At 42.0% G+C, this 14273-nt stretch overlaps 2 protein-coding genes across 5 annotated transcripts in view; one reads left to right on the plus strand and one right to left on the minus strand.

The window, feature by feature from the left end:
• GDAP2 (ganglioside induced differentiation associated protein 2) overlaps positions 1–522 on the minus strand; it is a 60735-nt gene extending 60213 nt beyond the window's left edge. For all 4 annotated transcript variants that reach the window (XM_040999245.1, XM_040999246.1, XM_040999247.1 and 1 more), the window contains exon 1: positions 392–522. The gene's annotated coding sequence lies outside the window, so the exon portion shown is untranslated. The remainder of the gene's footprint in view (positions 1–391) is intronic.
• Positions 523–694: 172 nt separating this feature from the next.
• Positions 695–14273, plus strand: part of WDR3 (WD repeat domain 3) — a 29933-nt gene continuing 16354 nt past the window's right edge. Inside the window, exons 1-11 of the mRNA XM_040998350.1 lie at positions 695–833; positions 2152–2354; positions 3200–3409; positions 5539–5657; positions 8096–8174; positions 8926–9021; positions 10313–10432; positions 10622–10723; positions 11124–11221; positions 12101–12208; positions 12686–12916. Coding sequence (XP_040854284.1) covers positions 2184–2354; positions 3200–3409; positions 5539–5657; positions 8096–8174; positions 8926–9021; positions 10313–10432; positions 10622–10723; positions 11124–11221; positions 12101–12208; positions 12686–12916 — 1334 coding nt within the window. The 5' untranslated portion in view covers positions 695–833; positions 2152–2183. The remainder of the gene's footprint in view (positions 834–2151; positions 2355–3199; positions 3410–5538; positions 5658–8095; positions 8175–8925; positions 9022–10312; positions 10433–10621; positions 10724–11123; positions 11222–12100; positions 12209–12685; positions 12917–14273) is intronic.

Consider the following 14273-nt stretch of genomic DNA (forward strand, 5'->3'; position numbering starts at 1 on the left):
GGACTGCGGGAACTCTGACAACTCAGCATCCTGGGCTCGGCGTCCACCCCTCCCGGCTCGCAGCGGCCGTCGGCTCGCGGGGCGCCCCTGGACTCGGCTGGGAGGCTGCCCCGCGCACGGCTCCCGGCCGCCCCGCTTGCCCCGCAGCCCAGGCTCCCGCGCCCCCTCACACCCTCGCGCCTGGTCAGCCTCTACACTGTCCCGTCCGGGCGAGCCGGCGTCCCTGCCACGCCTCGCGCCGAGAACCCCCGCGAGGCTCCGGGAAGCCGCGCCAGGATCCTTCTTCCTCAGAGACCGCAGCACCGATCCCGCACGCCCGGCTCGAGCCCCCCGCGACTCCCGCCGCACCCCGGGCCCGCCCCGCCCGGCCCCGCCTCCCCGCTTCTCTCACAGCACTCCGGCGGTCCCATCCGGGCGGCGGCGGGGCCGGGTTACGCTCCTCTTTGAGGGCGGCCGAATGACATTTCGGGACAAGCCCTCAGCAGGAGCGCCGCGGCGAACGCCAGTCACTCGGTCCCGGGAGGTTAGAATGACCAGCTGCAAACGCTCTGCGCTTCCGCTCCCAGGCCGCGCGAACCAATCACAGCCCGCTCTCTCCGTCACTTCCTTTTCGAAGGCAAAGGGAACGCCGGGCGGAAGAGGCTCCAGGGGCGGACCCGGAAGAGGCAGGCCCGGGTGGTAGGCGGCCGCCGCGTTCTCCTGGAACCTCGTGGAGGCATCGGTACATACTGTGGACCTTCTCTGTTGCTGCTGCTGCTGACGGCTCCTGCACTAGGGGGATTTGGCGGAAGCTGGCCGGGGCCTTCGTGGTGTCAGCAGACGCCCAGGTGAGGGTAAGTTGTGGTCCTGATGAGCAGGGGGATTGGGGCGTCCCTGCAGGCGCGGGCGTCTATAGGTGTCGGTACTGCGGAATCCAAGGGCCGCCGAGTGTCCCAGGGGTTCCGCGTGGCGGGAACAGCCGGGCCGCCCCAGCAGTGGGCTGCGGGCACGGAAGGTGTTGAGCCCGGCTGGAGTTGGGTCGAATCGGAGGCACGTGGGCCTGGGGATGATGCGGATGGAAACAGGTGTCTGAGGATGCGCAGCGTTCTAGATGGGAGAAGGAAGGTGAGGAAGGCCAGTTCGCAGGGCGAAGAAGCACGGGTAGGATGAGCTATCGGAAAGAGGCAAGCGAGTTAGCTCTTTCAATGGCTGTGGGGTAGGGACAAGTGCGTCTGAAAGGATCTCTCCGATAAGTGTGACTTTTAAATGGAATGAGGGAAGAATCTGGGAGGCGGAGGGGCAGGGTGGAAAACTAGCGCATCCAGCCAGCGGTGAGTGATGTCCTGGGAGAGCATGGTCCAGATGGGGTTGAGTGGCACAAGAAAGGAGGAAGGCAGCTTAGCGCAGTGATTAAAAACACCGATTTCAGAGTCAGAAGAGCTGCACTGGCATCTGGTTTTGGTGCCGAATGACGCTAGGCCAGGCATTTAACCTCTGTGTCTAGGCTCCGTGTCTGTAAAAGAGACACAAAATCGCAGTCTCGTTTGTGGAATTGTTGGTGCAGCTTTTACACTCGGGTTTCAAATGTGGTCCTAGAAACACGACCAGCAGTAGTATCCTTTGAGGACTTGTGAGAAATGAGCCCTAATGAATGAGAAACAGGTGTGCGATGGGACAAAGTGGGCGCCAGCTCTCCTTTTCTAAGGCCTCCAGGACGTTGGGTATATGCATGTTTGTAACCACTATCCTAGAAGGGAAGTGCTGTGGGGACCAGGATTTCCTGATTCAATGCCATATGTCTAGCGTTTACAATTAATTAGTCTAATTCACTGATAAGTATATTCAGTTGCAAGCCGCTAGTGTGAATGTAACATTTTGATTGTGAGTGGAATTGGGTACCAGTTAACAGTACATTAAGGCTGTAATGTCTGGTGTTTACGAGATCGGCATGACATTGTGAGCAGTTCGAAACTGGAGGAATTGCATGTTTGGTCATCAAAAATTAAAGAATGTAGACTTCCAGTGGGTTTTTTTTATGTTAGTTATTTAGTGTTAACAAATATTAGGAAGTTACAAGTTATGTACTTGTGGCCACAAGATAATAGTTGCTGTTTGCTACTCTGTCAGAACCTAGGTAAAGGAAGAATTGAATTTTCTTTGTGTATGTTGCAGATTGCCTCACCTGTGGTATCCCGCTCGGTAACATGGGCCTCACCAAGCAGTACCTGCGCTATGTGGCTAGTGCAGTCTTTGGCCTGATTGGCAGCCAAAAAGGTAATATTGTCTTCGTGACACTTCGTGGCGAGAAAGGACGCTATGTGGCAGTACCAGCCTGCGAACACGTTTTCATTTGGGACTTGAGGAAAGGAGAGAAGGTGAGCCAAAAATCAACCAGTTGATAATGATCTAAGTGTGTTTGAGGATGGGTTAACAAATGGGAGACTTCTGATTTACTTATTTTGCATGATTTTTGTGCTTCTGTGCCCTCAGAAATCCTTTTGCCTCTGAGTCTAAATAGGTAAGCATTGAATTCTGTTGTATTTACCAGTTTCTGAAAACGACAACCCAATATGAGACTATTTCTTAAATGCAATAGTAATACTTAAAGTCATTGTTTGTGGATTGAAATTTATTCCTAACATGTTTCACTGTTCTATTTTCCAATGTCCACTTGACCTCACAGCAAGTTAACAAATTTTAGGCATTTGAGAATATTGTTCTGCAATGTTGACTGAATCTTGCACAGATGAGACGCCAGAGCTTTAAACTGGGTTTTGCTTCTATGTGAACCTGAATTCGCTGAGTCTGCTATTCCTGCCAAACCAATTATAAACATTTTAGTCTTGTCCGTTTGCCATACGACGTCCCACATACTTGCGGCCAGAGTTCTTTGGGAAATAAAACTGTGGTGCTGTGCTAGTTGGGTTCTGCTCTGATGAAACTCAGTTGGTGTTGTGCTAGATGAAGACTGCGTAATTTTATTCTGTTGCCTGATGAATTTTACTTCTGTATGCCAATGTTGAATTGTGGAGAGAATCATTTTACCTCTTTGCTGCTTCATAATTCCCATTAAAGGGCTGAAGAGGTACAGTATAGTATCATTATTTATGAAAGTGATTTGAAATTACTGTTGTTCTTAATTGTACTTAATTGCCCAATTTTTCCCACATGTTTTTCTTGGTGACCTGGTTAACTCCTTTACGTTGTGATGGTTTTTCAGATCCTCATCCTTCAGGGGCTAAGACAAGAAGTCACTTGCCTGTGTCCCTCCCCAGATGGACTGCATCTGGCCGTTGGTTATGAGGATGGCTGTATCCGAATCTTCAGTCTCCTCAGCGGGGAAGGAGATGTTACCTTCAATGGACACAAAGCAGCTGTCACGACTTTGAAGTATGACCAGCTAGGAGGCCGGCTGGCGTCTGGGTCCAAGGTGAGACTTTGAATTAGCTGTTCAGACTGTGATCTACTAAGGGAACAGATGGCTGAAACAGATGGCTCACTAAAAATGAATGGCAGAAGCAACTCTACAGATGGTAGGATTGGAATAGATGGATTTGAGTAGGGAAGTTCATGTTGTTTACTGTCTTATTGCTTGATAACAGTCAATTAGGTACAGGGCTAAGTCAGCTTTATCTTTGGGAACTAGTCAAGGACATCATTGTAAAAGTGCTACTCAAGACAGGGAGACAAAAACAGCCTGAAAAAAAGACTCAAAATGATTATTATTTGTCTTTAGCTTCTATAAAATCAGTAGCTTTTCAATATTTCAAAAAGTGTTAATTAGGAAGTATAATATAAAAAAGTAATTTATAGTAAAAATTTTAAGCAACAACCATAAAAATGCCAGGAAGTCTTACTGAAGAAAATAACAGAAGCATTTTATAGAAGTCCAGTCTGTGTTCTTAAATGGGAAGAAAGGTATGAAGAAAATGGTAGTGTTTTCTTATTAGTTTATGTAGTAAAAATCAAAATATTCCTGAAGTTTTTGTTGTTTAAAACTTCACTAAGTGACTTAAGTGCACATGTGTAGAAGCAAATGAATTGGGAATGCCAAAACTTGGAAGGTTAATTAAAGAGTGGTTTTAGGTATTAGAGTGCATTATAAAAACCATGGTTTAAATAAGTGCTGCATTGATGTGTAGCAAAGAAAATTATAATGGAAAAGACTGAGATTTTATTGTTTTCATGTATTAGTAATTTAAGAAGTTAAGTAGAAGACATCGGAAAAGTAAATCATAAATGGTCCATTCAATTAAGATACAATGTCTGATAATCACATAGAATATGCAGTTCTTATTAGTATTAAGAAATGCAAATTATGTTCAGTAATGAGAATAAGCATTTTTTAATCACGAAGTTTGGAGTGGTTGTTGAGAAATTTGGCCATATCCAGGCTTGAATGAATGTGAGCACTGGCTTTGTGGTACATGTCATTCATTGCTGGTTCTGTAAATTAATGCAACTCAGGGATCATTGTGATGTTATAAATCAAACTGTAAAGATAGCTTTTGGGGTCAGCGTTGTGACACAAGTAGATTAAGTTGCTGCTTGAGATGTACCACTTTGAGTCCTGGCTCCAACTTCCAGTGATGGCTGATGGCTGTGGTATTTGAGTCCCTGACACCAGGTGGAAGCTCAGATGGAGCTCTGACTTTTGGGTTCACCTGGCCCAGCTGAGTCTGTTGGAGGTATTTGAGGAGTGAACCAGCAGATGAAAGATCCCTGTGTCCGCTTTTAAAATAAGTCTTTTTTCCTAAGTATTTATAATAACATAGTTAGAAAATACCTAAATCCCTGAAATAGAAACATTTTAGGGCTGAGAGCATTACAGGATAATCCTCCGCCTGCAGCACTGCTCTCCCATGTGGGCACTGGTGTATTTCCTGGCTGCTCCATTTCTGATCCAGTATCCTGTATTTATGGCCTGGGAACACAGTGGAAGATGGCTTCGGTCCTTGGGTCCCAGCACTCATGTGAAAGACCTGGAGGAAGCCCTGGGTTCCTGATTTTGATGGCTTAGTTCCAGCTCTTGCAGCCATTTGGGGAGTAAACCAACCGATCTCTGTCTCTCCTTCACTCTAAATTTACATTTTAAATATAAATAAATCAAGATTTTTCTGTCTCTCCTGTTTGTAAAAATCTGTTTTTCCAATAAAAATAAATAAGTATTCAGATATGAATGAATCTTTAAAAATGCTTTAGTAAGTTCTAGTGTACCTTTTGTTTTGATTATTTTGAGAATTATAAAAAATGAGAAGATCCTAGAATGATGTGGAGGTAGAAATTTTAAAATGAAAAAGAAAAAGCTGTAGGTAGTATAATTGCTGTTTTCTAATAGGGAAATAGTGGTCTGTAGCTATAATAGATACTTAAAAAATGTGAAGTATCTACTTATCCTAAGATTAAGATTGGCATTTGTTGCTCTGGATTTTCTGTATGCCCTCCAAATTTTCTACATGAATTTTGAATTTCTTATTCATAAGTGGAATCTGCTTGTTCATTAGCTTATGCCATATGTGGTGAAAATTATTTTTCTTTGGTATTATTTGGTCTTTTTAGGACACAGATGTTATTGTGTGGGATGTGATCAATGAAAGTGGCCTCTACCGTTTAAAGGGGCACAAGGATGCTGTCACACAAGCATTGTTCCTGAGAGAAAAGAATCTGTTGGTTACTAGGTAAGGAGTAAGGTCCCTTTCAGATCTTGCTTAGATGAGGTCACTGGAGAGGGCTTTGAAGGGGGAATTTATTGGCTTCATTGCTTATTAGTTTTTCTGCACATTGATTTTGCTGCTGTGCTAGCTTCCTTTTCTGTTCCCTTCTTTTTTCTCTCTCTTCCTTTCCCCTCCCAAATCGTGTATCAGAGTTATTTATAGCTGTTGTAAAGTCCCTGTTGTGCTGTGTCCTCTTTCCCTAATAACAGCTTTTCTATGTCCATTAACCTTTTGACCAACCATTTGTAGAATGAACTCTGTTACCTTAGGGTCCTAGAACATCACAAAAGCAGGACGTGGAGCAGTAGTCAGATGTGAATAATAGGTGTTAAATTTAGCATTAGTAAATTTAGCAATAATAGGCGTTAATTTTAGTCTTTAAGATAATTCAGAATTCTGAAAGTCTGTTACATTGAATCATTTGAGATTTCCATTTCTATAGGTCAAATGACCCCAGTTACTAACCATTTTGTATGGTTAAATCTAATATTTCTTATTCCTGTGGAATGGACACCCAGGTAAAGCTGAGATTTAAAGTTTGCCAGGCAGTTATTACAGGAAGCATAGCAGTGACTGATAACAAGGTAAGAAGAGTACTGGATATTACAGTAGTGACATATTTGTGGAATCAGATGCCTGTCCAGATTACACATTCTGTAAGAATGATTTTGTAGTTCTAAATATGAAGTGTGTGTATTATAGCTCAGGGAGCCAAAGGGAGGGATCAGAAGATTAGAAGTCCCATTGAAAGGGGCTGAAGGGGGTTAACAACTAGTTAATGAGAGGGTTTTTTTTTTTAGATTGATTTATTTATTTAACTATTTTTCATTTTTTTCTTTACTTTTGACAATCTTTACATAGTTAATTTGGGCAAAAAGATTCAAGGGATACAGGAAAGTGGGTAAGATTATTATTTCCACATTGTTTCCTTCATGTATCTAGGGTAAAGGGGGAGATAAAGGGAGAAGCCCCACCCAGTCTCCCACCTATCCCAAGTCCCTGATGTGGGGCATGCTCCGAGGGTCTTGCTCAAGTGGTTTTGATAGTTCAACAGTTATGAATTGCTGCCAGTCTTGCCATTCCAAGCACGATGAGGTCGCTGCAGAATCCACTGATTGACATAGTCCACCTTAGAGTCTCCGCTTGCCCAGTTTTTCACTGCCAACATATGGCTGGGATAGTTGATTGACTTGTTCTGTCCTCTCTCTTTTCATGGTTAAGGTTCTGAGTCCGGCAGTTCGATTGGGGAGGTCCCAAAAGAAACTGAGGTGTTCCCAGGCCAGATTTTTCTGTGTACTTGCAAGTACGGCCCAGTACAGTCCATAGCCCCAATCAGCTGGTGGTTGCAGTTACTGGGTTGGTTCTGTTTCCAGCACTGTCTTTCACTGGAACCATTGGGTGATGCAGTCCAGCCTGGTTCTGCCCAGAACACAGTCGGCCCTCACATAAACCAGTGGGAGCTGCATCCTAGTTGGAGCGGCCCACAATAACCCCCACCAGGCCCTGGTTCTCGTGCTTGCCAGTATGTGCAGCCGACTAGTCCAGACTAGTCCAGTCTGTCCCACATCTAGATTTACTTATTTTATTGCAAAGTCAGATATAAAGAGACGGAGGGAGAGACGGAGGGAGGAGGAAAGACAGAGAGAAATATCTTCTGTCCGATGATTCATTCCCAAGTGACTGCAATGGCCAGAGTTAAGCTGATCCGAAGCCAGAAGCCTCTTCTGAGTCTCCCACGTGGGTGCAGGGTCCCAAGGCTTTGGGCCGTCCTCGACTGCCTTCCCAGGCCACAAGCAGGGAGATGGATGGGAAGCTGGGCTTCCGGGATTAGAACCAGCACCCATGTGGGATCCTGGTGTTGTTCAAGGCGAAAACTTTAGGTGCTAGGCCACCGTACCAGGCCCTAATGAGAGGTTTTGAGAATGGTGTTCGGGAGCCAGATTTTAATTCTTCAGAGAACGTTGAGTTTTTCAGAGTAGGATGAGAAATAGACAAATACCAGATGAAAAGCTATTGAAAAATTTAGGTTGTAGAATTTAAATGCAGGGTTGTATATAGAAATGGACTCTAGGATGTCAAGAGTTAGACTTCACAAATGAAGTCTTTCCAGGACATAAAGGATATGGCACATGGGAAATGTGAAAAGGAGTGTAATGTTCTTGATGGAAATGAAGGAAGGCATGAGCAGCCAGATTCTGCGTTCTTTAGCGCTCTGAAGTCACAGATGGGTAGCCACGTGGACAGGTAATAGTCTTTGCAGTAGAAAGATCTGTTAGAATAGCAACTGTAGATATAACTGCTATGTATCAGCGCATTATTGCAAATGAATCCTTGATCTCCTGGTTAGTCTATTGATTCTTCCTGAACTGAATCTTTTTCTTTTTCCCTGTTTCTTCTCTTAGTGGGAAAGATACCGTGGTGAAGTGGTGGGACCTTGATACGCAGCACTGCTTCAAAACGATGGTTGGCCACCGAACTGAGGTACGCACAGGGCCCTGGGTCTGGGCCTTTTTTAGCTTTTTACTTTTATGTTCTTTCTTGAGAGACAGGTTGGTTTGGAGGAGGCAATGCCAGTCACTGGAGCAGCTGTGGCTACTCTGTCGTTTAGTAAGAATTGGCCTTGAAATGTGTTAGGCTTAATGTTACTGCCTAGTCTGGTGACTTGTAAGCTGTAAAATGTAACTGTTAGGATAAGTACCTGAATAGAGATCTATCAGCTCTGTTCAGGAAGTATTCTACGTATGTTTGCATCTTTCTTAGTGCTTCGTTCATACCAGGCTTTGAAAAAAAAATGCCTGAAATGAATGAGGGTTAAAAGCAGATTCGATTATTGGGCTGTTCATTCGAGATGCTGTTATTTTTATTATTTAATTCAAAAAATTCAAATTAAAAATTACAGGAAATGTGACAGCATTTTTTTTTTAACTAGCTACTGCTTCTTAAAAAGCGAAGAAGTGCGAAACTTTAAGTTATACCTTGGGTGGCTTATAGATAAAATTTATGTTGAACAGCTGCTTAATCAGAAATTTTTGGAATCACATTAGCAGACATTCCACCACAAATCATTCTTTTCTTTGTAAAAGTGAGATTCCTTATACTGTGTTTTAAGAGTTGTCTTAGTGTCTTAGATATTGAGGTGCCAGAGAATTTTATTGCAGTTTACATAGATTTGAGATACCGCAATCTAGAGTCTCTTAAAAATCATTCTATTTGAATTTTTATGCTTTCGTAGATTTGGGGGATGGTTTTGGTGTCACAAGAAAAGCGACTCATCACTGGAACTTCAGACAGTGAACTGAGGGCTTGGGATGTAGCCTACCTGGAAGAGGTAAGGACTTCCTACCACGAGTATTGTCATGTTTTAACATTTACATAGGTGTTTGGGATTTAGAATCCAAGTATTTTGCATAGTACTACAAAGTTTTTGTTTGTTTGCTTTGAATATTTATTGATTATTTGAAGGACAACTAGAGAGAGAAGGTGAGGGAGAAATTTTCCAATTTCTCCAATTGTCTGCAGAGACTTCAACTAATCCAGGAGAAAGCTAGGAACCAGGAACTTCCTCCAGGTTCCCCACCTAGGTACAAGGCACTTGGACCATCCTTCACTGCTTTTCCTAGGCAATCAGCAGGTAGTTGAATTAGAAAGTAGAGCAGCTTGGATCTGTCCAGCACCCATATGGATGGTGCAAATGGTGGCTTAACCTATACAACACTATGGCAGCCCCTACTAGGAGGAATTCTGTCATGTTGCTTACCCAAAGCTTCTAAATAAATTTATTTTTCATTGTTTGTTCATTGCTACTGTTTATTCGAGCTCAGTCAAGTAGCTTTAAACTCATGGCTTCTGATGAAAGTAATCTTTTAGTTTGTAGTATTCTTATTCCTGGACCTTTGGGTGTCTGTTGATGGATTTTTTTTGGATGGTTTTATACTTTATGGATCTTCCACAAATTTAAATGAGTTAATGAATATATATTCTGAGAATGTCTTATTAGATAGTAAAAATTCATATTAAATAAAAAGTTAAGCCCAGATTTAGCTGGAGTTAAGTGTGATACTGTGTCCAATGGTCTTTTTAATAGGTCCTTCTTGGATAGGCTGGTGTTTGTCTAAGAAAATATATAACCTGTTTTGCAGTGCCTTTGCAATGCTTCCTGCCAATTTGAATATTTCCTTTTGTGATATAGTAGCTTGTTCACCTAAGAACAAAGAAACTTTTGAGGTTAATAAAGAATGAGTTAATTTTTTAATAATTATAATGAAACAGTAATCTTTGTACTGTAGACAGTATTGGAATAGCGTACTGAACGAAGTTTTGTTTGCACATGTTAGATTTTAGTAAATCTAATACCTGTCCTACTGTTGAAGGAATTGCTTGCGTGGGGAGTGCTTGGTGCAGTAGGTTAACACATCAGAGTGGCTGGTTCAATCCCTCACTACTCTGCTTGAGATCTAGCGTGCCTGTTAATGTGGCTGACTGTTTATTAAAAAATGACAATAGAGAAATGTGTGAATCATGAGAAATTCAGAGAAATTACTAACTGGAAGTTAGAATCATAGGAGTGATTCCTGTCAATATGAGTTACCTCCTGGCAAACATTGTTTTTTATAAAACAGATTGAAGACCCAGAAGAACCAGAACCTAAGAAAATCAAAGGATCTTCTGCTAGACAGCAGGACACCCCTGAAGCAGAGGCCGATACTCCAGAGGTGGAAATGGATGAAGCTCCTGAGGATGTAATTCTTTTTTTTTTTTTAAACACAGTTGAATAGAGGGAAAATCAAAACTATAAATTTTAAAATGTATAATTTTCGTAGTTATTATAATCACTTTAAGGAAATATTTTTGTTGACTTTTCATTAGATCCACACCATTACAGGGGATCAACCTAGTGTTTAAACTTTGATCTTCTCCATGTTCTATAGCGCATCCTTTCCTGCAAAAAAGCTGGCTCCATCATGCGAGAAGGACGGGACAGAGTTGTGAACCTTGCAGTAGACAGGACAAGCCGGATCCTTGCTTGCCATGTGAGTACCAGACTTAGAAGAAAAGAGAAAACAGGCCTGTTCCTTTCAGATACTTGTTCTTATTTCATGTTCTGTGAGGAGATGAGTGTATGTTTTGGATCAGTGACATTGTACAGTACTGTGTGGATCTGTAATCCCTAGTTCATGTTAACGTAGCAATAATCAACATTAACATTATTATTATTGATTAGATGCTGATTTTCTAGGTAGTTTCAGACTGTAACTTGTAGTGTAGTCTTCAGAGCAATGCTGTGAATGGAAAGGGCGTCTCCATTTCACAGACAGACCGCAATCCTGGAGGGATGCCTTTGTTCAAGATAATATTTGTTTTGTTCTTACTGAGAAGAAGCTAAATTACAAGTTGCCTGTCCAAAACTTAGAGCAATTTTTGCTTTTCCAGGGAACTGATTCTGTACTTGAAGTGTTTTGTATCCTTTCTCAAGAAGAAATTCAAAAGAAAATGGATAAAAAGTTGAAGAAAGCTAGAAAGAAAGCTAAGTATGTTCTCTTATCTGTTAATAATGAAGTTATCTTGGGTAGGTCACACATAAATGGGGAAAATTGTAGCTTCTTTAAGGAAAGAGTCTTAATCTTGATTACTGTGAAGGTTTAGAGAAGAATTCAGTAATCTGAGCTTTGTATTTCTACTGTTCAGGACATCTCTATAAATAACATTTCTGAGTCTTACACTCAGACCCACATGGAACTAGAAAAGAAACAGTACAGATTTTTAAAAGTGATTTTCAGGGTGGTGTTTTACTCTCTGCTTTTAATGAAAGCAATGAGGAAGAAAGCTGTGTTTTGTAATATTGACCTTTGGCCTTGAGAAAAAAGGGAATTGGACAGTTTGGTGCATTGTAACCTTGGCTATAATGACCATAGAAATACATTCCTAATGGTTGACATTTCTGTTATCAGAGATCAAAAAGTCATCTGATCTGGCATCTGTTTTGGGACCTACTGTTTATTTGACATAGTTGGGTTCTAAAGTCTATGTTTATAATGTTTTTAAGTGTCGTCAAGTTAGACAAGTTCACTGGTATTACTTCTGTGGGAATATTTGAATTACAAATACTTGTTCCAGGAGATTTTATGGACTGTTGCACTCAGTCTGTGTCTTGGGGTTACCCATTAAGTGAATCTTTATGTTTATACAACTGTAGTTCACAAAGCTTTCCACACATCCACACACATTACTTTTTTTGATGCTTATGGTAATTCTGTGTGGTTTAGTGAGTTTCCCAGATCACAGTTTTTTTATCATGTGTCCAGATTTTATACTCAGTTTTTAAAAACTTTTTCTGAAAGAGTAATGGAATGAATGATATTCCTTTTTTTTTCTTTCTTTTTTCTTTTTTTTTTTTTTTCCCTTGCTAGATTAAATTCTTGCAAGGGGGAAGAGGAAGACCTTGAAATCAATGTCGAAATGACTCTGCAAGATGAAATCCAGCGGGTGACTAATATCAGAGCCTCAGCTAAGATCAAGTGAGTAGCCGTGTAGTAGCTGAAGTTACAGAAACAGTGAGCTGCAAAGTGTGACTGCCTGTTTGGTGGAATTTGCAAGGTCCTGTGTGGATTATACACTTGCAGGCAGTGATCTTGAGCTTCCTAGGTCACACTCATCTATTGCCTTCTCCATTGGTCTACTTAATAGCTCCTGTGAGGATCTGTATAAATATAAACTTATAACTCTACTTTTGTTGTCCTTTCTGGCTGCTGATCAAAAAGCACATGTATACTCTGTTCAGGAGGGATTTTGGGGTCACATGCACAAGAAGATCAATGTCAGAACTGGGATCTGAGCCCATGTTTTTGTGTATACTCAGCTCTTCAGTACTGAGCGTACACCTATTGTGACATTATTTATACTCTGGTTTATACAGACTGACAGTTTTTTCCATAATACAAGTTAATCTGAGTGAACATGTCAGCCAGAACGTTTGTGATTGTTTTTCCATGCAGATCTTTTGACTTGATTCAGTCGCCTCAAGGAGAGTTAAAGGCTGTCTTCTTGCTGCAGAACAACCTGGTGGAACTGTACTCGCTGAACCCGTCCTTGCCGGCCCCTCAGCCTGTCCGGACCAGCCGCATCACCATCGGGGGCCATCGCAGTGATGTGCGCACCCTCTCATTCAGCTCAGACAACATTGCTGTTCTTTCAGCCGCAGCTGATTCTGTTAAGATATGGAACAGGTTTGTGCAGTGAGGTTTCCTGCAGCGTAATTGAAAAGTGTTTTAGTATGTCCTCACTTTTTTTTTGTTTTGTTTCTTGCTTGCTTCTGATAAGTTGCTTTGCTTCTTAGGGACCTAAATACTTAATTCTCCCAAAATATATCTTCAATGCATTGTGGCCACAAATTTGCAGCTCAGGAGTAGGGAAATTGGTCTTTTTAAGCTTGTACAGCAAAAAGGCAAGCTTGTTCTGTCTCTGAACCTTCTAGAAGTGCTTTGCTAGAGAGAAACCATACAACCGTGCTGCCCATTCTAAATGCAGACTGATTTCTTACTGCTATCCAGTAATTTTACATTAATTTCTCATTCACGCCTTACTTCCCTAGATAATTGGTTAACACTTTGCTCTCCAAGTCTCCCATACTTCTAAAATCATTAAGCTGATAACTTCACTAAAGTTTGCTGGGACAAAGGAAGCTGCCTCTTCTGTGTTTTTTGGATTGATCCTGTCAGCATTCACATGAGTTGCATCTTCCATCTTAAAGACCTGTGCTATATTGCTCTTCAGTTACTGCCCCATTCGCTGCTTCATTTTCTCCATTGCCTGTTCATCTGTCTCCCTTAATGCTTTATACCATTTTATCAAAGCACTCTTGTCATAGTGTGAGTGATCATGCCTCTAAACCCAATGACTGATAACTCCTGTTTGACACTGTCTCCCTGAATTGCGGACTTTTTTCCTTTTGAGCCACTTTTGTCTTTCATGATTTCTCCTTGTCTACCCGACTGTCCTCAGCTCTTGTTAAATATTTGTTTCTGACATATGAGTGAATGTCTCAGCATGTTCTCTACCTAAGCTCACTTAAGTCATATGACTTTATCTGATAACAGATGAGTTTGTATGTGGCTTTGGCCTTTTTCTTGAGCATCAGTCTCTTATTTTCAGATACTGTATGCTACCATTTTTATATATAACTTGGCACCTCCAACTTTTTTTCCTAAGATTAATTTGTTTTATTGGGAAGGCAGATTTTTTACACAGGAGGAACAGAAAGATCTTCCATCTGCTTGTTCACTCCTCAGTTGGCTGTAATGGCTGCAGCTGAGCCAGTGTGAAGCCAGGACCCAGGAAGCTCCTCTGTGTCTCCCACATGGGTGCAGGGTCCCAAGGCTTTGTGCCATTCTTGACTGTTTTCCCAGGCCACAAGCGGGGAGCTAGATGGGAATTGGAGCTGCCAGGACACAGACCAGCGCCTTAATGGGATGTTGGCGCTTGCAGACTGAGGATTAGCTAATTGAGTTATCACAGCGGTCCCACCTCAGACTTCTAATGTGCATTTTTTCTCCAAAGTTTACCTAGTTCATATTCCTACAGACT

This window comes from Ochotona curzoniae, unplaced genomic scaffold (genome assembly GCF_017591425.1).
Source record: "Ochotona curzoniae isolate NIBS_2020 unplaced genomic scaffold, NIBS_Ocur_1.0 scaffold_1037, whole genome shotgun sequence".
NCBI lineage: Eukaryota > Metazoa > Chordata > Mammalia > Lagomorpha > Ochotonidae > Ochotona > Ochotona curzoniae.